Source organism: Coturnix japonica, chromosome 1 (assembly GCF_054131305.1).
Source record: "Coturnix japonica strain WE chromosome 1, WE-NBRP24, whole genome shotgun sequence".
In the NCBI taxonomy this organism is placed as follows: domain Eukaryota; kingdom Metazoa; phylum Chordata; class Aves; order Galliformes; family Phasianidae; genus Coturnix; species Coturnix japonica.
The window spans coordinates 83,926,031-83,949,956 of NC_140663.1; the positions used below are offsets into that span (position 1 = coordinate 83,926,031).

Genomic DNA, 23,926 nt, shown 5'->3' on the forward strand with positions numbered 1-23,926 from the left:
TAGCCACATGGATACGCTTTCTGAATCCTACTCTCTAGTAACAGGCTGCAATTCTGACACCAGTACAACATTCGCAGCTGTAGAGAGTGTAAAGCATTTATAAATGTAAAAAATACGTGCATAATGACTTCAAAAAAAGTGTTTAATGAACTCGCTAATAAATATTCTATATTTCAAATGTTAGATTTATGTTAATCATAAAATGAATGTCTAAAGCCTCTAGAAGAAACAGACAGCATTGCCAGGTGAATATCATGAATGAAAAAACATGAACCACTGTGAACAAGACCATCGTATTTCCCAGTGGCAGCTCCCTGTCTTCCTCTAATTCCCCCCTCCCTTCCCTCTCCCTCCTCAGCCACATACGCATACACTATGGGAGGAATGACAGCTGTTCTTCATGGAATGACAGCCCAGGGATATTGCATCCTCCCTTAAAAAAAAACAGGCAAGGTACAGAATAAGGTCAGTGAAGGGAGACAAAGGGGTCTCCCGGAGATGGCAAAGGGTAATTTATTGACAGATGAGATAGACGTTACTACAGAAAAAATATTAAATGGATTCTTTTCTTCTTTTCCCCCCATCTTTGGAAGGAAAAAAATATATATGTGTGGGAAGGGTTAGGAAGGACAGATGCCAGAAATAGAGAGAAATTTCCCAGGAGGGGAAGGAGAAATCCTGAAGGAAATTAGGATCGCGGCACAGAAAAAAAAGGAAACTGGGGGGAAAAAAAAAAAAAAAAAGAAAAGAAAAAAAAGGACATCTGAAGAGCTCAGAAATTCTGTATGGAAACAACAAAAAAGGGCAGTGGAGAAGGAACACCACCACTAACAGCCGCACTGCTTCAAAAGCACTGTGAGAGAAGGAAGTGCTGGTAAAACAGAGCCTGATTAAAAGCCAGTGTTTGAAAAGGGCTGTCGGGAAATTGAAGAGCTGTGCATGCACCCGACGTCAGCAGTGAGGAAGACTGCAGGAGCGCTAATCAAAGTGAGGCTGAGGGAGCATATGGAGCACGGAGATTTTATTAAGGACAGTTGTGAACCAGGGCTCATATAATGGGAGCAGCCAAGCTCGGGAGATGGGAGGAAAGAAAAGGCCAGGTCTTCTGGTGCAATAAACCGCCATAGCACTGTCAACTTTGACAGTATGTGAGTTTCTGCTGCAAGGAAATGACCTGAGTGAAAGGCTCAAACAGTGGATGTTATTAACGTGGCTGTTCTGGCCTAAAGTAATAGGTTTCTCTAAATAATTGTGCAGGAGAGGGCGGGAAAAAACACTGTGCAGGTGTGCTGTAGGCAGGGTTCTGTGAGTCCCTGCTGCCCTCAGCCAGGATTGCAAGATACCGACAGCAAGATACCGAGGACCTGATTCTTAGAGCCTGTGATGTGAGCAGAGTTTGTGATTTCCACCAGTCAGGGCCAGAGTAACACCAGAGGAGCAACCAAGGAAAGGTTCCACTGAAAGCAACAGAATAAAATGAATGTGTTGGAGGACAGACCCAATTTACATTCAAAAGCAGGGTTTAAGCCAAACACCTTACATCTTATTCTGATCTCCTTGCAAAGAACGTGTTTTTTATGGTATGTAACTCAGCCTGAGTGGTAGATTAAGGGAGCAGAGAGAGCCTTTTTGTGTCTGCTGCAGTGTGCCACATCTCCCTCATCCTGTTCTCACTGCACACCTTTTGGCACAACACTTCACTCAGAGCAGGTCCTTGTCCTCAGAGCCCTCCCATTCCGGCACCATGACATTACAAGACAATATCTCATCAGGCCCATACTCAGCAGAGACACAAATAAATACATGGTTCTGTGTTGTCAGCCTACTACTTTCTGAACGTAACGGTTGAAAAGTGGCAGAATTAACACTAGAATCTAATAATGAGCTTTGTCTGCCACACTTAGGGCTGACTTTGTGCCCACTTGTGGCCCATCTGCATTCAGATTTGGCACTCCAGAGGCATCAGCAGACTTTTAAGTCTCAAGAGAGAAGGACAAAGCAAAAAGAAAGGCTGGAGCTGTGCTGTGTTGTGCTGTTAAAAGCAAAGGAAATGCTAAATGTTGAAGAAGCCCTGCGCTCAGCAGGTGATGCAGCCCAGCTTTTGGCTTTCTAGCCAAACTGCTGCCGTGCTCTGGCAGTAATCTGCCATGCAGAGCCAGAGCCATCTGACTGTTTGCGAATCATTTCTCAAACAGAAAAACACATGTAAAGGTGCCAGTTTTGCTAGGAATGAATACCCCATCCAGGGGATGGCCTGCACTTGGATCTGAAAGCACCTACAATACCACAGCATGACCCAGAGCCAAAAGATGACCCAGGCACCAAATCAACAAGGTAACCCAATGTACTCCACACCCACATCACTGTGACATCATGTCAGAACTGTGATGTCACTGGGGAATGCGAACAGAGGGGATGCCACCACTGCTTCTGGCAGTAGTCTACAGTCATCCTGATTAGTCCTACACATGAGGCTGCAACAAAGCACACCTTTCCAGCCTGTTCCTGGAGCCCCGAGGTTCTGACACCAACTCAAGACACAGCATGCGAGCAGCCTTTTTCCACTTGGTATTCAGGTATCTCAGAGGATGGGATGGTTCTTTAACTTGCCAGGAGAAGGTGAATCTGTTTCCATGTGCATATTGGATGCTCTTTTCATGTGCTGTCGTCTGTTCTGGTGTGAAAGAGGGGCTGTTAATGAGTCCCACATCAACTATTTCTCTTCAGATGGATTATTTCAGTATTCTTTTAGCCAGAAAGACGAAGCGCAGCTTGGTGGTTAGCAGTCAGGAACGCTCACATGGGAGGGGATAAGCGTGCACTAATGAATCCTTAACTCTCTCACGTTGTATATTCTCTGGAAAAAGGCCTGGAACATATGTCTCCCCCTCTCCAGCGAACACTTAATCGCTAGTTTAGAGTCACGCTTGTGCTCTCTCTTGAGGCCAGTGAGTGTTTAATTGTGCCGCATACAGCTGAGTGATGGCTCAAGGAGAATGACTTTGTGAGTTGAATTTTCAGTCCTCTGAACTTTTCCAAGGTCTTCCTCTATTCTTCTGCAGTGTCAGGCTCAGTTACTGGTGTCAAATACATTTCCAGACACATCTCTTTCTCCCAACCTAGGTCTGTTCTGTTTTACAGCTCTCTTAGGGTAAGAACATCTTGAATCTCTGGATACTGATGAAGTAACAGTACATAACAACTCCCTTAGATATTAATTTATAATATCAATAAGTTGAAAAGGATGCTCAGAAATAAAGGCAAGGTCACGAAGAGGAAATATTTGGAAATACTGTGTATAAATATCAAGCCTAAATAAATAAATAAAAAGACCTTCCCCACAAAGAGAATTCTGTCTGCATCGAGGCTGGTACAGCTTGCCAAGGGAGGCGGTGGAGTCACCATTTCTGGAGGTGTATAAGAACTGTGTAGAGGTGACACTGAGGGACATGGTTAGTGAGCACGGTGGAGATGGGCTGGTGGTTGGATCGGGTGATCTTAATGGTCCTCTCCAACCTCAGTGATTCTAGGATTCTATGAAATGGTCATCAGGTGCAGCTCTCCATTAGCATCATGATAGCCAGGGGTAGCCCAGTTCCCCATGCAAAAGGTTTGTGGTTGTGATGGTGAATTAATACGCTGATTTAAAATCCTCATTCTCTGAATGGTGAATAAAGTATGACAATTATTCCAAAAAAAAATAAGGGAAAAAAATGAGCTAGAGGTAAAATAAAATAAAATAAAATAAAATAAAATAAAATAAAATAAAATAAAATAAAATAAAATAAAATAAAAACCTGCTGCTGTTCCCCCATGCATAAAATGGAAGGCAGGTTCCCTAGTAGCTTCAGCAACCAACATTGAAAAAATCTCTTTACATCTTCGCATAGGAATGCCACTCTATTTACAACATTAGTACTTTTTCCTTAATTGGACAACATTTTTGGAAACACGGGACTGACTTCTCAGAAATACTTCTGATGGTCTGTGCCTTTTTCCAATGTTTTTGTAGTGAAATAGCTATGATTTCAATTTTGCAAAATAGAGACTATTTCACTGAAAATTTCTAGGAGAAAAATCACTTCCACTTAGCAATACCATTAAAGCCACTGAGTTGGGCCACATTTTGCTATCAATGCAGTTTCAGGGACACTTGGAAAATATTTTGAACAGCAGGGAGAAAAAGTGATTACCAATACACAGTCTCTCAATGGTGTGAATATTGCAGGTTATTTTCCCTTTGACTGTTTATAGCCTATTTACAGTATAACCATACCAAATCAGGTCATAACGTGGCTCCTTTTTTATCGTGAAAGTAGAATCTAGCATCATATTTTATTTAGTGTATCTCTCCCAGAGAGCTAAGGAATGTCCAGCTGCCACGCAAGGATGATCTCTCTTCCAAGACATTCATGAAGAGACAAGGAGAAAGGTGACTGGGAAGAATAATAGGCAAGTTAGTCTCCATTTCTATGCACTTGAAATAGCTGCATTGCTGTCATCATAGCAAAAGTGCAGTTATAAAGGGAACTCAGTTGTGGACAGAGGGAAGAGGGTGCAGACCGTGAGGGGTTATAGTATGTGGCTGTCATCAGACCAAGCTGCGGACACGTGTGTGAGATCAAGACAGTGAAATATTATTCCTATCACCTCATCCATACCAGGCAGTGGCACTGTGTTACAGGTTGAGAAGAAAATAGCCATTTGAACTTGTAAATGGCAGCTTAAAAGGGTAATTGCTCTGTTGTGCTACAGACTGTAAGTAAAGGCCTCACCTGGGTATCTACTCATCAGAGAAAATCTAGCATGAGAATTGGCTGGCACTAAACTGCTGCATTTCTGGCATCTCATTTATCCAGCATGGGGGAAATCTGTTAGCCAGCACTGAGAAAGCCTGGGCACAGATCACTTCAGCCAGCGGTCTGCTGCTGGAAAGAATTATCCCAGCTGCCTTCTCCAGTGAGCCGATAGGAAAAATAATATAGCTCCGCAGTTTTAAGGATGCATACAGAAAAGAACAGCTTATAAGCTGATACATTGGATTTGGCGAAGGAGATACTTTCCAAGTGACAACCTTGTTTTCTGTTATTTAACGTATGATCTCATAAGAGTGATTCCTTTTTTCTTGTGAAGAAGAAATAAGCTCAAATGAGCTTCCACACTGGTTTAGATTATCTTATTTATAATTCTATTATTTATTTCATTTTATTGGTTGGAGACCCTAGCCCATCAGATAAGATCTTTGCTCTACCTAGAATATATGGGCAACCATCCCTGTTCATATGACAGGGATGAGGTCCTACACCCTGAAGAACACCTGGCTTTGGGTTCCTAAGTCAGGAAGAAATAGAAGAATAACATGTTTTAAATTCCTGTTTAATGTCTGTTAGCTCCTGGTTACTCCAATACTTCTTTCCAGAAATGAGTAATGAACTGATGTGTAAGGAAAAGTTCTCTCAGAATGAAACAGAATAGTTTTCTCAGGACCACTCTAATACTTCTACAGCTGTAAAAAATACAGATTTATTATACACACACACATATATAAGTATAGTTGAACACTAGCTTCAACCAAGAGCTGAATTTCCCAGTGTGCTCCAGGCTGAAATTTCTGAAAAGCCAAAATGCTCACTTGCAAGCTATCTGCACAGCCCAGGTCAGCAGGCAGCAATTAGCTTCTCAGCCACTCACTCTTCTTTCCAGCTTTCTGATAGATATTTCATCTGAGTTTATGCTCCCCTCCCTTGCCTCCTCTTCACCTCTCCATCTCTCTTTCCAGTAAGGCTGTGATGTGTCACTGGCTCTCAATGGACAAGACCTATACATCCCATCACAACACTGTCATAGGCAGCTGCATTAGACAGGCCAGGATGAAAAGCAGTTTGGAAGGGAGAGAAGCTGTCATGCTTCAGGGAAGAAACTTGAACTCTAACCAAGGCAGAGAGATGAAGGAGGACTTTGGGCCAGGCAGGGAGAAAAATTCAACTCAGGGCAGGTTATCCCGTAATTGCCCACTTAGGCTTTCTTTAGACCTTCTAAGATGCATCTTGTTCTGGCCAACATCAGAGAGAAAAGGGGTGGACCACTGGTCTGATCTAGCAGGGGAATGAGCTTCTTCATTCTTTCTGCCAGTGTGCTGAGTTTATAACATTTTCTGAAACCACAATGAGATCCCTTTTCCAAGCATGACCCTTGCTCTGCCAGTGATAGCCAAAATTCCTTCCCCTCGCCCCGTCCTTCACACTTCCACAGGCAATACAGAGAGAAGCCAGTACAAAGCCAGGTCAAGATGATAAGAACAAAGCCTTGAAGACTGCTCTTAGATACCAGCTTTACTTCAGCTGAGGGGGGAATTTTCAAAGAGGTGAACTCTTTCTGTCTCTCTCTCAGGCAGGAGTCTCCTGGGAGGAGAAGAAAACAGCTTTCATTTTAGCGAGTCATGATATTTATGGCCCTTTTATGAGTTTTGTTTGAAAATATAAAAGTGGATGGACTCAAATCTGTTTCAAAAGAGAGGAGATGGGAAGGGGAGAGACAGAGCATATGAAGGGCAGGTGGGTCTGAATCATCTGCCCATGTTCAAAGGAAAATCAAATACCTTCTTTGTTTTAATACAGACCCCTTCTGCTGGTCATGGGGATAACGTCTGACCTTTCCTTGCATAGGCCCTTTTATCCCTAATGACTTACAAATTTCATATGTCTACTGCCACCATGAACACTCTCTTTGGGATGAATTGAGACAACTATTCAATTATGCAGCTGCAGCACCATGCAACAGGTCAGGTCTGATTGCTCCCAAGAAGCAGACCTTCAGATCTCATCTCCTGCAGAAGTGAAAGCTTTATACTGCATTCCTGAGGGGCGACTGTCAGCTTCTGCTTGCTCACATACCTGAGTTTCATATGGGCTTTTATCCATCCTATTTTGGTGTCTGTTCAGCAACTGAGGTTGCACCCTCTTGAGGGCCTCCTGCTTTTCATATGTGGAATCTCCTCTGACCCTTTGCCTCCAGGCAGTACTTCAGATCCAATTCACAGACTAAGCAGCACATGCCTTGCAAAACTATCCAGGGAGGGAAGGTTAAGTTGAAGAACCGGATTTTGCATTTAATTTTGGATGTACTTAGGCCTGTGGTCATTTCATCTGCTCCGTGAGTGAACCTCCATAGGTTACAGCAGTGACTGAGAAATTTCTATGAGCACGATGTATAAAGCTTCTCATTAATTGGCAGTTTCTTAAAGGACACTGTGTTATCATAAAGCTCTCCTCTCCAACAGGGAGAAAGAGAAGATCTACCAGACCAGCAGAAGGCCTTGGACCAGATCTGCATTAAATGCAGTCATAACAAAGATCATAACAAAGATTTCTAGGATGATCCATGAAGATGCGTGAAGTCATACAATCTTTAATACCAACTGATGTGTGCTACATCTTTCTTTGATGCTGTGTCCTGCAATAGTCAAATGTAGAGATTACAAACAGGTTAACCTTTGAAGTTAGGTATATCACTGGCAGTATGTGACCCGAAGAGAACAGCTATCTGGCCAGTTGTAATCAGTTATTGCCACAACAGCTGTTTTCTAATGTCACTCAGAACTCCAAAAAGACTATAGGACTGTGAGCTCTGGGTGACAGATGCTGTTGGTAGTCGGGTGATGCCATAAAAACTATCAGTTCCTTTAAGCATTTCTGTCTTCTAACTAACATCACCTATGTCTTGGTTCAGTTTTATGCCTGTGTACATGCCCTTCTGAATGGATTTGTTCTTCCTTCCATGGCTACTTGTTCAGAGTCCTTGGTAAGTTTGAATCAGGTTTCAAGATTTATTGATCTGGCCTTGTCCATTTTGTGGTGTGTTCTTTGATTTAATTTAATGACCGTAAAGCATTCAGGCATGTTGGCATGAAGGGTGCACTGGAAAACACTAAGTGATTGATTGATTGATTATGGAGGGACATTGTTCTCTCCACAGTTAACAATGAAGCTAGTTTCCCATTACACTCATCTCTGTCTTCCAGGACACCCGTGCCCTAACTAAAAGTTAACCACACTGTCTAACATTTCCCAGGTTTGAATCACTGTGGGAGCAGTTACATTTTTTGCATATGGATGAAGTTTATCTATTTTAAAAGATAACAAATATCCTTGAAACACAATATATAGGGGAAGGCTCAAAGCACAAACAGGCTGTCCCTTCTCCTGCTCTCTAAGGTGATTTTTGCACCACCAAATCTGGGTGGCTTGACATAGACATTCCAACATTTACTTTAACCTGTTGGTCTCAGGGAGGAACTAAACCATATTGTTGCTTGCTCTCATGACTCATAAATGTGTGTGTCTGTGAATGCATGTGTGCATGTTTGGGAGAGGGTGCAAGTGCACACTCTGGTAGGGGAACAGCAGTCACAGAAAAACACTGAGCTGAGAAGATACTGAACAACTGTAACAGAAGGATAAAAGGAAGTAACATGAAATCAGCTTTTGAATAAAATATAATGTACTGGAAAGCAAAAGGCAGTCCAGAAAAATAAAATAAAAAAAAAGAAGAGATACAATTCTTCCATATCCAAAAAACGTATGTTCATAAGGTTAGCCAAAATGACAGAGTGCTCATCTAAACTGATTACGCTGGTACCAGCGATGTAAGCAGCCTAATCCCGCACCTCACCACAACCTACTTTTAACCTCTATCCACTTTTAATGCAAAAAACAATACAACAAATCTTGTTGGCATTTAACTGATTACTCCCAGGCAAAGAAGTGAACACCTTTCTGAGAAGACTGGGGCAATTCACGCACCATTTAAAGCAACGATCCAATCTCTCTGGAGAACTGTTTATTTGTTACACATGGTTCACATTTTTGAAGGTTCCTTCACAACTAAACAGGCAGAAAATTAATGCAGATCGGTTTTTCTGAATGGCAAATGAAATTCCATAGAGTGGGCAGGGAACTCTCAGCGCAGATTCTGCTGGAGTGTATGAGCATGCAGTTTCCGTTTCCGAGCCCTAGACTGTATTAATCCCATGCTTTCTGCATCTCCGCTAGATTGTCTATAAATTTAGGAAGGTTATATGGATACTATGTTTTCACGTTATAATGTATATATCCAATATATTTCAGCTAAACCTTTTAAGGAAATGCAGACAATGCAGCATAACCATCCCCAACTAAACTTTTAGTCTCATAATTCATCTAGCTCTCCACTACAACTAATGTGTAAGCATTTCTCAAGGAGCTGTATAAAAATGAAATTGTGCTAAATGCCTTTTAAAATTACCCAGTCTAAACTAGAGCCACAAGCAATAAAACAAATTGCCCTGAAAATCCTAGAGTGGGGGTGGGGGGGGAGGAATGGGCTGCAGCCCTGCCCTGCCAGTAAGGCCATGCAGAATGCAGCTGATACACCAGGAGTAACTCTCTCTGGCAATGCTTCCACTTCCTTTCAAACTTGCTTCTTGAATTCCCAACCTAGCACAGATGCCACTTTATCATGTATGTCCCATCAACGTTTGTCACCATTTCTCCCAGTCCTCCTCCTTCCCATTTCCCAGAAACCCATTATTTCTGTAAATCCCACTATCCCCCTCCTTCCCACAGAGGCTGCCCAATTGCCTATCAGCGAAACTGTTGTGCAAGTAAACAGATGAATACTTGGCATTAGCCTCTTTGGCTCCCATAGATATCTTGCTCTTCCATCCGCTGTAGATCTGATCCTTAATTTGCCTATTGTCTTCTCATCTCTTTTTCAATACTTCCTATCTCCGATCTCTCCAGCTTTCATCATTTTCTTACTTATCTCACTCAGACCAACATCAGATGTGTTTCTCTGTCCTGTTAACCCTCCTTTACTTCTTTGTTCCCCACACAGCCTGGGTTTCTACATTTCTTTTCAAAGGACATCAATGAAACAAGAGTAGTACAAGTGAGGGGCCAGCTGTGAAAAAAACACAAGACTTAGTGAGACTGCAACACTAAGCACTAAAATAGTAGATGAAGCCCAAGGTTAAAAAATGTAAAGCATTGCACATAGGAAAATTTAACCTATAAAGCGATGATCTCGGAGATGACCACTGCCACCCAGCAGCATGATTTTGTGGCTATAATAAATAGTTCAGAGAAAGTGTCACCTTGGTGCTCAGCAACAGCCAAAAAAGCACGCAAACTGTTACCAGATGATAGGGAAGGAACAGAGAGAAAAATAAAGGAGGCCTCTGTGCCACAGGATAAATCCCTGCTAAAACTGCACCATGTGTGAGGACTCAGTCTCTCATCTCAAACATGGTAAAGTCAGACTGCAAGAGGTTCAGAGAAGGCTGGTCAGAGGAATCAGAGACATGGAGCAGCTCTCATAAGGAATGAGAAACTCTTTTAGGCTGCAAAAGAGACAGTTAAGGTGGGACATCATAATGATAGAAGAGGGTAAAATCTTGTGGGCCATGTGGATTCTAATCAGGGATCGGTATCTTGGTATTGAAGCATGCTGGTAAGGAGCAGGTTCAGAACAGAAACAGTGTGATGGTTTAGCATTCAGTGCATAGTAAGTATAGAACTTCTTGCCAGGAGAGATCATAGAGGCTAACGGGTACAAGGCTATAATAGTTATAACTCAGAAATGATTAGGCACCTCCATGGAAGGAAAATCTGTCAAGGGCTATTAAATACAAAAATATCACATTTGGCTCAGGAAGTCCTTGAGTTGCAAATGACTGGGAGCTAGGAGATCATCCTGGGGAAAAATCACTTATATCACTGCTTTTATATTCTTCCCTAGGTATTCACTGTTGGTCTCCATCAGAGACAGGATATTAAGCCAGATGGACCTTTGGTTTGACCTCATATAGCCTTTCTGATGTTCTTATGTTTATATTCTTAACTGACTGTATGGATGCTCTTTGCACTTTCACCTTCCACTAAACAATGCCAAAAAAAAAAAACCAAAACCCTCACCTTCCTGCCTACAGCAGCGAAGTGAGACTGAGGAAAACATCAGCCCCAGAGCATATTTGCTGAAAAATCCTTCCCAGATAAATTTGGATACTTACCTACTCTTTCAGCCTAATGTCACACTAAGTGTCATTGCTGAAAAAACATTCTCTCTGCGGCTCTGGTCACCCGAAACAATTGGCGCAGACCTTTCCTCTTTCACCGATTCTGTATTGCCTTCTAAAATCTAATCTTAAAACCTGACTTTCTAGCCTCCCTTCAACCCCTTCATTTCTGTCTCTCCTGGTTATTGGTCTTATGACTGAATGCTTTAATATTTTCACCATGCAAGGTCTTTATGTCACTGTTTCATGTAATTTATACTTGTGAGCTGGAGCCTTTCCCAACTCACTTTCAAGCACAGACCATACACTGAATGGAGTCCAAAATGATCTCCACCCCCTTATTGCTTTGGGGGTTTGGCTTTATTAGCAAGGATATAAGCAATAAGAAAATAAAGTTCAGCTGTTTCTAAGGCTTCTCCCTCATGACTGCTCAGCCTGCATCCTAGACGGCTTCTCCCCAGCAAACCATTTTTATCTCTCTTTTAGACAAGGGAACTAATAAGCCACCTACCTCAGTGAGTCAGCAGAACCCACTTAACCCTTTCCCAGAAGGGTCAAAACTCGCTATCAGGATGGTTTGGCTCAGGCTGGTTACAGAACCATATTCTGCCCCTCGGTCTTGAATAATTTATTTGTGCAGCAGACCTGGATTGCTGTTTAAATCAAAATGCTACCCAAACAAAGGCTGTGCTGTGCAGTGCAAAATGAAACCAATTACTACATGGTATGATGCTCATCTTTTACAGTGTGAGATGCCCCCTACAGTACCTGCAGAGGACAGGCGTTTCTGTCAAGAGCAGCAGCAGCCTTAGGAAGGGAGAGAGAGATTTTCAGAGGGAACAGCCTTTGTAAAAGAGCAGATTCACTGCCAGAAGGTGTTGTGCACTTTCACTTTGATCCATCAAAACTGAAGTAACCACTTACTGTTGTGAGGAGGCAGAGGATGGATCCGGTGCTCACGCCCGAGATCTTTTTGAAATTGAAATTAAAGTAAGCTCCAATTAAGCATAAGCATCACATTGTTTTGCACAGAGCAACTTTAGCAGAGGTAAAGAAAAGCAGAAAATACCTATTTTAGCACTTTGCAGAAATTTAGTGTAAAATCTCCAAATGTGGATCAAAGCCAGAAATGCCACCACTTTAAAGAAAAACCTCTGAGAACTACACGGAAGTAAGGGATGCATTGTATTGCATTGTGTATTATATTGCAGTAGCTGTGCACTATAAGCCTTGCAGCACCTCTGAATGCCTGGAACATTAACAAGACAATGTTCCTTATGTACTTCAAAAATGAAATCTGTGCTTACTCATAAAAAAAAGAGACACAAGTAAAATATGTTCTTCTTCTTATTTTTCTAGCCCTGTTATTGTTCAATCACCTGATTTTGAGACACCATTCACCTGACAATAAGTAGCTATCATTTGCCCTGGTCCTAGCTGTCAGAAAGAGTAATCTTTATCTTCAGAGAAGCAGGGATAATGTCTAATCAGTGAGTTAGAGTCGAGACAAATGATGCTAAGTTTAGGAAAATTGGCACCTGCATTTTGTTATTAGTAACCATTATTTAGATAGCACTGCTGATGTGCGTAGTGTCATACAGAGAAGGACAAAAACTAGGCTCTGTGGAACTTACTGCCTATATTAGACAATTAAAATAGTGAGAGGTGATAGCATAGCAATATAGTGAGCCCTAAGAATCACAGTGAGAGAGAGAAGAAAGACAACTTTCTGTGACAGAGTGATGCTGTGCTGTTGCATCATCCCTTCATTGCTGTTTGTTTTACATTCAGCTCTGCCAGAGGACCCAGAGAGGGAACAAATAACTCCAGAGAAGGAACCCAGAGCAACTGGCCAAGGTGTTTATAAGGGGGAGGTGGAGGATGTCGCCTGGTAACAAAATGTTACAACAGGACAACTAAACCCACCACCTCCTAAATCAAGCTTCAAAGCACCACACTCAACAGACATACATTTTGTCCTTAGAGAAGTCTTTGCACAATGTCTTCTACCAACAGTTTAGTTATATGTTGCTTTACTATGAGGTCAGTTTGTGTATCACTCTTTTCCACTAAGGTAATTGCCTTGACAATCAAGACATGACAATTTGACTATCAACGTGAGAGCACAGACTCAGCTGAGCCGCATACAAACAGCAAACTGAAGCCAGTGCTCCAGAAACCCTGCCTAAACTAACACTAATCTTCACCCTAACTCTAAATCTTGAAGTAGATTTTAGACTGATGTCAATATTACTGCATTTTGCTACATTGGCCCAAAGTTATTCACAGGAACCAACCATGAAGCAAAGGTAATTCTATCTAAAAGACAAATACTGTGCCACAGGAATACATTCATTTCTGCCTTATACTTCTAAAAAGAAGGAGGCATTTTCTTTTTTCTAGTATTTGACTTTGCTTCATCTACTCAGTGAAAGAAAACAGTACCTGTATTCTCCTGAACAGTCTTATTTCTGTAGACACGCATAAGACTGGAATAAAAAATGGAGCCTTTCTAGCAATATCTTCTCAAGTAAAATTAAGACAGGAACTCTTCGAGTTCCTAGGAAAAGTTGTTGGCTTCTGCCTTTTATGATCAAAAAAACCCTAGAAAAATGTATGTTCGGTCTTCAACAAAACTAGGAAATTGAAATAATCAAAATGTGATATGATTGGTCTTTCGAGTGGAGGTGCTACCGTTACTTTGCTGCTGAAACATCACCTGGATCCTAACATTCTAACAACATTGTGTTCCTACCTACATTGATCATTTAATTCTAGCATCTTCTTTCTGAAAAACCACAAACACTTCCAAAACTTGACCTCTTCCCTTTATCGCTTTTGATTAAGAAAAGAACTATCTGCAGGAAATGCCCTGCAAACCACAAAGGATTATCAGAAATATAATGATGAGTGATTCTAGGCCTCTTACACTCTGCTTGTGTTCCTCTAATCTGATCCTTGGTCACTCTTCCTTTCTCCGACGGAGCTTTGCAGTAGTTTCTTCTAGTCGGTTTCTCCATGCAGCAATAATAGCATCATCATCCAATTCTTCATCCTCCTCTTTACGCACGCTTCGCTTGTACTGAGAGAACTGTCTAGATGCAAATCTCTCCTCACTTTGTTCCACTTTTGCCTCTTTCTTTCCATTTTCTTCAGACTTTGAAAAGCTCTGGGTGAACTTTCTCTTAGCTCCAAATTCTGACGTGTCTGACATGGCCTCCTCTTCACATGCCTCCACGTGATGAGATCTAACTCGACTCTGTGTAGATGACTCAGGGGATTCAGAGTCATAGGATGGTTCTGGTGTTTGGCTAAAAAAATGTGGTTCTGGGCTTTTTTCACCAGAACTTGTTGTCTCACTGACCCTCGACCTTGAGAACTTATACATCTTTTTGTCCTCTTTTGCCGAAGCAGAGGAAAATCTTGACACGCTTCTCAGCGAATCTCCTTTTGACTCATAGGAAGAACTGTCAAGCTCTTCTCTTTGGGATCTGGAGAATCTGTAACTGGATGTTTCAGAATCCATCTCTCTTACTTTGGATGATCTGCTATATTTCTCTCTGAAATTCTCACTTTGATCATGATACGATGATTGTTTTTCTGCTTTCAGGCCACTGAGCCACTTGGTAACATCAGTCTGTACTTCTGACTTAAGTGCACCTGTGTTTGCAGATAGACTGGACAGAGTAAAGACTGCATCATTTCTGTCTAGATCTGCTTGCAGTGGGTGCCTGTAGTTTGTTACGCTTTCTACATCATCTTCTGTTTCATTTTCCTCTCCTTTGGTCACCTTTTTCTTAAATAGAGTACTGCGTTTATTGTCGCTTATCACCTTTTCAATTTGGTAATCTGTCATTTTCTCTCTCATTTCCATCTGTATCTCCTTCTCCTTCCTGCTGAGTTTCTTTAGATCAACATCATCAGCAAAGAGGCTATACAGTGGTTTGCTTGTTTGCATAGTCTTCGTGTTTGCACTAGTCCCTTCTGCCCTCGCACTCACAGAGGTATTGCAAGACAGGACAGACTGAGACTCAGCCCTGTGCATGTCTTGCTGACCGAGATGAGAGGCAGAAAAAGATGAGCCACACTGAGAACTGAGAAGGGAAATCTTATCGTCATCTACACGCCTGCCAAGGTCTCCTGACATTACACTGGAGGCCATTGCAGACGATGGACGGGACAGCATCATAATCTCATTTTGCTTTTGAGCAATGGTTTCACTGACGACATTAGCAATCCAGTTCTGAATGCTTGCCATAGATATCGTGTCACCTGGGCCAACTGGAAGATTGGGAAGGGGAATATTTGGCTGTGTTGCCCCAGTGCTGCTCCTGGTCTGTGATAAAGATGAATGATTTGTCTTCATGCTCATTGTAGAAGCTGCATCCTCAGCACCATTCGCAGAAGGCGCGGAGGCCCAGAAAGCAGACAACGGGATACTCCCACTCATTGTACTGTCTGTCTCCCAGCTGCACATGGACTGGCTTTCTTCTAAAATTTTCTTTGAACGTTCAAGGAGCTCTACCCGCCTCTGCTTCTTTTTAGCTGAAGCAGAATCGTCACCTTTGGCAAACTCCACAAATTCCTCCTTGCTTTCAGAGCTCACCTTCTTCTGCCGCTTCATTTTCCAAGCCTGGTAAGCACTCAGGTTAACATCTGACAAATTCCTCCCTTCAGTCCCCTCCTCACCAGTCTGGCTGCCATCTTCTGCTGGAGATGGTGCAGAGGAGGATGATGATTCTAAATCCTTCTTGTGAAAGCCAAACTGGATTCTCTTGATCTTCCATCTTTCTAGAGGAGTCAGCTTGTCTTTGTTCCTTTGGCAGAAATTGTAGAAGGAGCTACAGTCTGACAACACGCTTTCCTCATCCACATCCCTCTCCTTTCTTCCTGTTTCTGGGGATTGTCTCTCCCCACCGTTCTTATTCTTAGAATGATACCTCTGAACAGCTTCCTTCTCAATCTCCATCAGCCTCTGGTTCCACATGTCCCAAGTGCTCTCTGAAGACATAGAGTCTGTGCGACTCCTCCTCATCCTGCTAAAGCTGCTGGCTTCCAACTGTTGCTTTAGGGTTCGGATCTCAAAACTGCTCACACTCTCATCATCACTAAATTCACCTGATCGGTAAGATCTTCCTCCCATGTTAGAATTTCCATCCTCCTCTGTGGGTGGACCCTCCATTTGGTATCTCTCATTTCTGCGCTGCCAGTCATGGATCCTCCGTTCCACATCCTCCTCATATTGCTCCCCTTCCTGAGCCTGAAGCCTCGAAGACACTCTTTTTCCCTGGTCACTTGCTGATTCCTTTGCAGGCAGGCCTTGTTTCTTCCTCCATTCCTCATATAATTGTTCCTCTTCCTCCTCACTGATGAGGGTAGAGCGTTTGGAAACCCAGCTAGTTTTTCCCACTGATGAAGAACTCATAAAACTACTCAGCATGCTGCTGTTGTCTTCTTCTTCTACTGTGATGGAGTGTGCTTTGGGTCCTATGACACTTTCGGAGTCCTCAGCTCCAGACAGCCGGGAAGATGTCCCTGGGCGGGTGACAGGACTTTGACTAGGAGTGACATCTTCGTCTCCAGTATGATCCAACTCTCGTTCCTCCAGTAATTGCTCATTAAGCTCCCTTAGCTGCTTGAGGAAGCCATCATTGGGGTAAATGGCACGCTTCTTTCTCAGAGTCATCAGAGCCTCCAGAATGGTCATATGGTGATAGATCATCAGGTAAGCAGCCACCAGCACAGCTGAGCGACTGATTCCCATTTCACTGCTGACAAGGATTTTTCCTACAGACATTGAACACAGAAGTAATTAGCTATTTCCTAAAACAGAGAGAAGTAGCTCCAATGTGTAGCACAAGTGCATTCTCTGAATACTGTTAAAAAACAGATTACAAGTTTCAGTGACCGAAATTGGTAACAAATATATTTTTGCTAGTTTAGTCCTAGTAAAAGTCTAGATACTTATGAACAAAAACCTCATCAGTTTCAAAAGCTCCGGGCATGCACATTTTAAAACAAGCTAAGCACCATTCATAATTTTACCTACACAATTCATTTCCCCAACTAATCAAAAAGCTCACAGTAGGTATTAGAAAGAGAAGCAATGCAGTATTCTTGACTCCTAGGCTGACATAGGGTAAGACATGTAAGCCTTCCATGCTTTAGTTTTCCCATATGTGAAAAGGGAGATATTAGCAGTAGCCTCCAAGAAGGTATTGGGGGGATACACAAATAACATCAATTAGGAACATCATAGAACTTTTAAATTTTATATTTATTTAATCATGTATTTTTTTTCCAAAGCCCATATCTGCTATTTTGCAGGGCACACTGAATCTGTTACAGGTGGAGTGACTAGAGGCCAGAGCCAGAGTAGATCTCAGAATAGGAGGACCAAGCAACTAGAGGAAAAGAGCTGATTTTGACTCCAGTAAGCTGGCACAGGTACTTACTCCAAAGTTTAGGACCCACTGTTCTGTAAACAGTGAGAGACATAATGATCTGCTGTATTTCACTGTGTTTACGCAGTAACTGAATCTTGCAAAAAAACCCTAAGCTTTGGCACAGAAATATTGTTTTTTAAATATAGTCTTACAGCAAATTAAAGTTAAATAAAAGCTTGTGAATACAAAGGGAATAAATGAGGCTTTGCTAGCCTGCAAACAACTGAAATTATTGTTCCCTGATGTGTGATAAACTCCAATTTATCAACGTGCTCTTTGCACTGAAACTTAATGAAGCCAGTTTAAACACCTCCTTCCTGACTGTTGATGTGTTACCATGGGTATTTTCTTGATGCACCTATTCCTACACTTTCCAAATAAATATATTTTACTTTTTTTTTTTTTTTTTTAGTACCAGAGTCCTAGTTGTCTTCCAAGTGTTTTAACAGCCAGTAAAGCCTATCTAACAGCTCAGCAAAAGGGGGAGATCTCATTCCTCTTCTTTCTTTCTTCTGTCTGCCTGCACCTTCCCCTGTGTAGTCTTTGGTACCCTTTGGTGATCTAGTTCAGCTTACTAGCCCAGTGAAAAATCATCTCTTCCTTGGAGGAAAGTTGGATTTGCTGTCTTTGTGAGCTGAAGTCAACAGTGGCACAAACTGAGCATCATTCATATGCAAAAGGAATAAATGGGAGTTATGAGTAAGAACTTGGAGGAGCAGAGAGTCCTCTCGTTCATAGTGGTTGAAATTGACTCTCTGTTTTGTATGAAGCACCATAGAAATGGGCAAGAAGTGTTCTCTGTACTTGGATACAAAGAGCAATGAATCTACCCTCTACCCACTTAAAAATGTATAATTGGCTGTTTATCAGAGTAACACTTCCACCCATTAATTCCCAAGCATTCCAAAGAAATATAATCCTTTTGCCTTACCCCTGTAAGTCAACAGTGCTTCATCCAGGAACTCTGCAGCTGGATGGAAGTGTTTGGAGATATCCATATCTGGAAAATCATCCACTTCAATGCCCATGTATTGGATATTTAGACCATTGTAGAAATCTGGTCCTGTGTATACACCTGTACCATGAGCTGCATTCAAGACATGTGTAATGCCCAGTCTCTTCAAACGGCTTTTGTTCACTGCAACACTCCTTCAGAAAAGAAAAGAAGGTGTTAGATATCAGTGATCCTATTTCAGGTAGGAAAGAAGCTGTGTGCTGCAAGAGCTACCCAAATCCCAGTCTGCGTCACTCATCCAACACGTGGCTCCCCTAAGACCTTAAGGTCTTTTGAGAGTTCTGCAAACATTTATTTTCAATGCTCACTGGGAAAAGATAAGCCTGCACTCACCACTATTGCTGCATGTTCTGTTTCAACTTCAGCTTGATTTTAAAATCACCCTGCCATCTTAGGCTCATGCCATTTACTTATTTCTCCATTTTTATCACCCCATAACTGATGTTTTAAACTGTATCCTCTTCTAATTCTATCCTGGTCACCTGTACAGGTGTCTCAGTGGTACAGCAGACCTAGTCATTTCTACTCAACATTTGCTATGGTATTTCTTTTTCAATTTTCTTTTACGCAAGAAGGTCTTTAGTCCCAATTTCAAGGCCAAATTCCAACCAGAAAAGCTCAATTTGGGCTCATTTTCCTTTTCTTATGCTACATTTTCTGAAGCTTTAAAATAGCATAGGAAAACTACTGAATGCTGGTCCAGACATATTTACTTCTCAGCATACAGAGATCTTTGAACTATGTGATCCACGTGAGCATATGTGTGAACATATATTCAGATGGCACAAAGTTGCTCAGAAAGAGCAGTGAGGCAGTGGCACCGGCTGCCCAAGGATAGGGTGGAGTCAGTGTCCCTGGCACTCTGACCCCAAAAATGGGAATGGAAAAGGGGAAGGGGTATGGAGATGGGAACTGGACTCAAGGAAACAAACGGAGCAGTGGCAACAATCTAAGGAGGAGATCTTATTTTACTAACCATTATATCAGCATGCAAGATAACACAGTATAATACAATCTAATTGAAACTGAGGCTAATAAGTCAAGTAAAATAAGGGAGAGAGAGTTTTCTGAAGACCGAGAAGCCTACTTCGAAATTGTAGTTGCCATGGCTTGGAAGCACACCCACACCCGCTGCCAGGCAGTGAGAGAGAGAGCCAGTGTCACTTCCGTGACATATTTCCCTCTCTGACTGCGAGGCCCTCTGGGATGTGTAGTTGTTCTCTGTGCTCCACATGATGTCATGGTGTGGAATATCAATAGCAAAAATTACAAAACCATGGTAAAAACATGGTTAGTGGACGTGTGGTGGGGATGGGGTAGTGGTTAGACTGGGTGATCTCAGTGGTCTCTTCCAACCTTAATGATTCTGTAGTTCTACGGTTAATATTCTAAAAAACACTGTGACTTTCTGGGGATGAAAGATATTAGATACATTTAATATATTTTATGCCTTCAGTGGTTCCATCTTACCCTTCACTGGGAAACTCATGCAACTTGATACAAAAGCTGATACTCACTTTTCCGCTATGAAGACATTAGGCCAGACTTCATCCACAGCATCTCTTGGCGTCTCCAGCCTGTCCTTTACAAGTGCCCTCTGCAAGTCCATGACACATGGAGTGTTAAACAAGCTGGTGTCATCGATCTTTTCTTTAACTCGGTTGTACAGGTCTTCCACCATCAACTGCTGTGCAGACTCTAACATCTTGGGACACACTGCATCTATCTTGATGTGCTTTGTCTTCAGTTCTGGAACAAACTGACAATTAACTAAAATCATGTAAAAACAAATAAAATACACAGCCTGGCATTCTTTGTTCCCAAGATAACCCTCATAGATTTTTTTCCCCAGTGACCTCGCATTGTCCTGTCTGCAACACATGAGCATACATGCTTACCTAATAGCCTGAAGGTAATTATAATGGGAAAAGTATAGTACACAGTCCTCTTAGTCCAGAGACACAATGGCTTGGGAGTTAAAGTGCACGCTCCTTCTGGCTCCAAAAGAACATTAGAGAACACTGTTGCAGCAAGCAACTAGCAACCAAAACATTTTCATCACTGTAGTACATGATTACGCCACAGATTCAGTCCACAGCTTCAAAGGAAGTCAATAAACCTGTATTTTGTATATTTCTGTATATTGTTATATGCTACTGTATGGGAAATTGGTAATCACAGCCTGAACCTCTGATTAATCAGCTGAGGCAAGTGTTGGGTCAGCTGTGGGAGCACAGGTGAGAGTAATTGAGCTGTGCTCCCAGAAGGGGTGGAGCTTGACTCCACCTCCTCCAGACCTCATTTAAGGGCTGACCACCACTAAGGCAGCATCTCTTGGAGATTGCTTCCTAGTGGAGATTGCCTCAGCATTTCCCAGTGAAGGCATCCATATTGGTGAGTTTTTCCCTATAAATAACCTCTTGAATATCTGTTACCATCTTTGTATCATTCCACCTTACAGCTGCCCAGAGATGTAGTGGAGAAACCTTCCCTGGAGAAGTTTAAGAACCCTGGAAGTGTGGCACCATAGAACATGGTTAGTGAGCATGGGGTAGGTGGGTGGATGGTTTGGACAATGTGATCTTAGAGGTCTTTTCCATCTTTAATGATTCTGGGATTCTCTGACTTTTTCTTAGTTTTCACCACCGCCTCAGGTGTGGTTTGCTCATAAAGGCTTTTTTGTCACTTTGAGTAGGCAAAACAATTGCAACTCAGGTCTCTACTATGTACATACTTCTTCCACATTTCCTCCTCTTACCTTCACTGATTATTTGTTTGGCAGCCACAGCAGATGACAGGTGGATAGGCTCCATGAAAATGCTCTCCGTATCAGCGTCCGATATCATCGAATACCTGCCAAACAACCACACTTCCTATTAGGCAAATGCCCTCTACTGGGATCCCATCTCCATGACCCATGATCCCATTAAGCCTTATACTCATTCTAGAGGACAACAAGAGGGAACTGGAGCAAAAACGATCTACTGATGATATAATGGGAGCCCTGCCCTCCTTGAGCCCTCACATTGCTCTCCAGAGAAGAGCTAAAGGCTTCAAATATGCCTTTCAATCTATATATAAAAAAAAAGATCCCGAGGGAGAGGAGCTTCAGTGACCTGTGAGTACAGAAGGCCAATGACATCCAGGCTTGTATCAGAACTTGTGTAGCCAGCAGGAGCAGGGCAGTGTTTGTCCTGCTGTACTCAGCTCTGGTGAGGCCTCACCTCGAGTATTGTGTTCAGTTGTGGGGCCCTCACTACAAGAAAGACATCAAGGCCCTGAAACTTCACAGAAGGGCAACGTGGTGATGGTTCTGGAGCACAGGCCTTATGGGGACCAGCAAAGGGAATGGGGTTGTTCCTTCTGGAGACAAGAAGGCTCAGGGGAGACCTTATAGCTCTCTACAGCTACCTGAATAGGTTGTGGTGAGGTGAGGGAGGGGAGGGGGCAGAGGGAAAAGGAAGAGTGGGGAAGGGAGAAAAAGGGTTATCTTGGAGCTCTCTTCCAACCTTGGTGATTCCATGATTCTATGACTTTTTCCTTCGTTTTAGGATTAGATCATGCTTTTTTTTACATGCAATAACTCACTGCTTGCTCCATGACAGCTTCCTGTTTGGTACCCAAAGCCTACGGCTAAAGATGGCTCTCAGCTAAACCCAAATCCAAAGATCCTCAGTCTTTCTTGAGGGGGAAAAAAAAGGGACCAACATGGACATAAAAAATCCACAGGTCCTTACAGTGGGTAGAAATTGGGCTTTTAGAGAGCAGAAGGGAAAGGCAGGCAATGTGCTACCACACACACTCACCGGCTGGGCGAAGGGCTGCGCAGGTAGTGGGCCTGCACTGCTTTCACGTCTGGGCCATCCTTCTCTTCATCAGGCACCACCTGCTCGCTGTCTGAATCCCCACCGCTGGCCATAGCAGCTGAGGGAGGCTCTGCTGGAAGGGAGGAACATGCAACACAGCACCGTTACACGCAGCACCAGGCTGGTGGTGAACCCTGCCACACGGTGGGCAGAAGGGTATGCATATCTTCCCAAGCAAGGCAGTGGTGCAAGGAGCCATGTCAGCTTCTCTGCCAGGGCACCTGCTGATCCTGTGTCCTCGTGCTGCTCCCTGGCTGGTGCCCAGCAGGCACCAGCACCTTCCTTGCCCGTGAGTAAGCATGCAGGAGGAAGGCTGGCAAGGCAGAAACTCTATCTCCCCCCTGTGCATGGTCTCTGGCCGGAGCTGTATGCCGCTAGGCTGGGACGGCAAAGAGCGGCGGGGAAAGAAACATGAGATCTCACCTCCCCAGCATGAAACACTCATCCAATTCCAAGCCAAAGCCATGGTTTCAGCCACCTTAACTCTCAGGACTTTGTCCCAGTAGCCTTTTGCAGGGAGGCAGCCACGCTCACCCAGGACGGCCATTGCTTGGCCTGGAGCTTGAAAACTGCTGGGTGGAAGCAGCAATCTGACAGGGCAGCAGGGAGGCAGAGAGCAAGGAAAAGGCACTTACCACCTGTGCCTGGATGAAAGGCTATGTCCCAGTTGTGGCACAGCAAAGGAGCTCTGAAAGCGGGGCAGGAAACCTGGCAGGGAGCTGTATGAGGGAGAGAAACCCACTGCCCCCCTCTCCCCGTGCTTTCTTCATCGAGGGGCAGGACAACTGTCGGCACCAAGCCTTTATCAGCTCTCTAAATATAGCCTGTCCCTGTGCTGGCTGCTGGGCTGCATGGGGAGGAATTCAGTGCCTCACAGGCGGCAGCTGGTCAGCCACTTAACTCCTTCCCCGCTGCGGGACCCATCCCTCTGTGCTTTTTCTCCTTGCAGGAGGCACCCAGAGAAGATACCAGAGCTGCTGAGGCTGGACTTCACTTGTTGGGAGCCTCCAGATGGCTGGGACCTAGCTGGGCACAACCTGAAATGCTGGGGTGACCCCTGATGTCCTTGGGACGCACAGTGAGGGGTGAGCCACCCCGAATTTATTAGGAGTAGTGTTTCACTTCTGGATAAGCCAGCACTGAGGTGCACTGCATCTTCCTCTGATACCACTTCAATGAGGAAACCTCCATTCTGGACTTGTTGACTCCCAGCAAAGCTTGCCAGACCGGCTGGTGGGGGAGAACACTGTGAAAGCTGGAAGCGCTGTTTACAGCATGGATGGCTCCAGTTCTGAGTCATGCGGTGATATCCCACTGTTGACTCCTTTTGCAAACATAAACTGAACAAGAAAGGACACATAAAAGGGCAAAGACCCTTCTTATGGCATAGCTCTCTGTGCTGCTGTGTTGTGCTGGGCAGGGGGTGCAGCTGCCCTGTGCTTCATACCTGAGGGCTGTGTCCACACCATGGGATGAGGCCACATCTGCAGGGATGCTGCATGACAACAGGGAAGAGCCATGAAGCAGGTACCTGGGTTTTTGTGTA

General features: G+C 43.4%; 1 protein-coding gene across 2 annotated transcripts; it reads right to left on the reverse strand.

Annotated features, from left to right (window-relative positions):
- Positions 1 to 461: 461 nt before the first annotated feature.
- On the reverse strand, positions 462 to 22,439 carry STYXL2 (serine/threonine/tyrosine interacting like 2). 2 transcript variants are annotated; one of them, XM_085547009.1, is made up of 6 exons: positions 22,321 to 22,439; positions 21,273 to 21,367; positions 20,032 to 20,263; positions 18,431 to 18,648; positions 13,983 to 16,840; positions 462 to 9,055 (listed from the first exon to the last, which is right to left on the reverse strand). In XM_085547009.1, the coding sequence occupies exons 1-5, from the start codon at positions 22,431 to 22,433 to the stop codon at positions 14,016 to 14,018; spliced, it is 3,483 nt and encodes a 1,160-aa protein (XP_085403135.1). In that variant the 5' UTR covers positions 22,434 to 22,439; the 3' UTR covers positions 462 to 9,055; positions 13,983 to 14,015. The 2 variants fall into 2 exon arrangements, with proteins under 2 accessions (XP_085403135.1, XP_085403125.1); XM_085546999.1 differs by having other exon boundaries at positions 462 to 16,840.
- Between the last annotated feature and the right edge of the window lie 1,487 nt (positions 22,440 to 23,926).

Coding starts and splice junctions, on each gene's coding strand:
- STYXL2 (XM_085547009.1), bottom strand. CDS start 22,433: ATGGCCAGCGGTGGGGATTCAGACAGCGAGCAGGTGGTGCCTGATGAA. Junction 20,264..21,272: donor CAAACAAATAATCAGTGAAG/GTAAGAGGAGGA, acceptor AGTTTGTTCCAG/AACTGAAGACAAAGCACATC. Junction 18,649..20,031: donor AATGTCTTCATAGCGGAAAA/GTGAGTATCAGC, acceptor TCTTTTCTGAAG/GAGTGTTGCAGTGAACAAAA.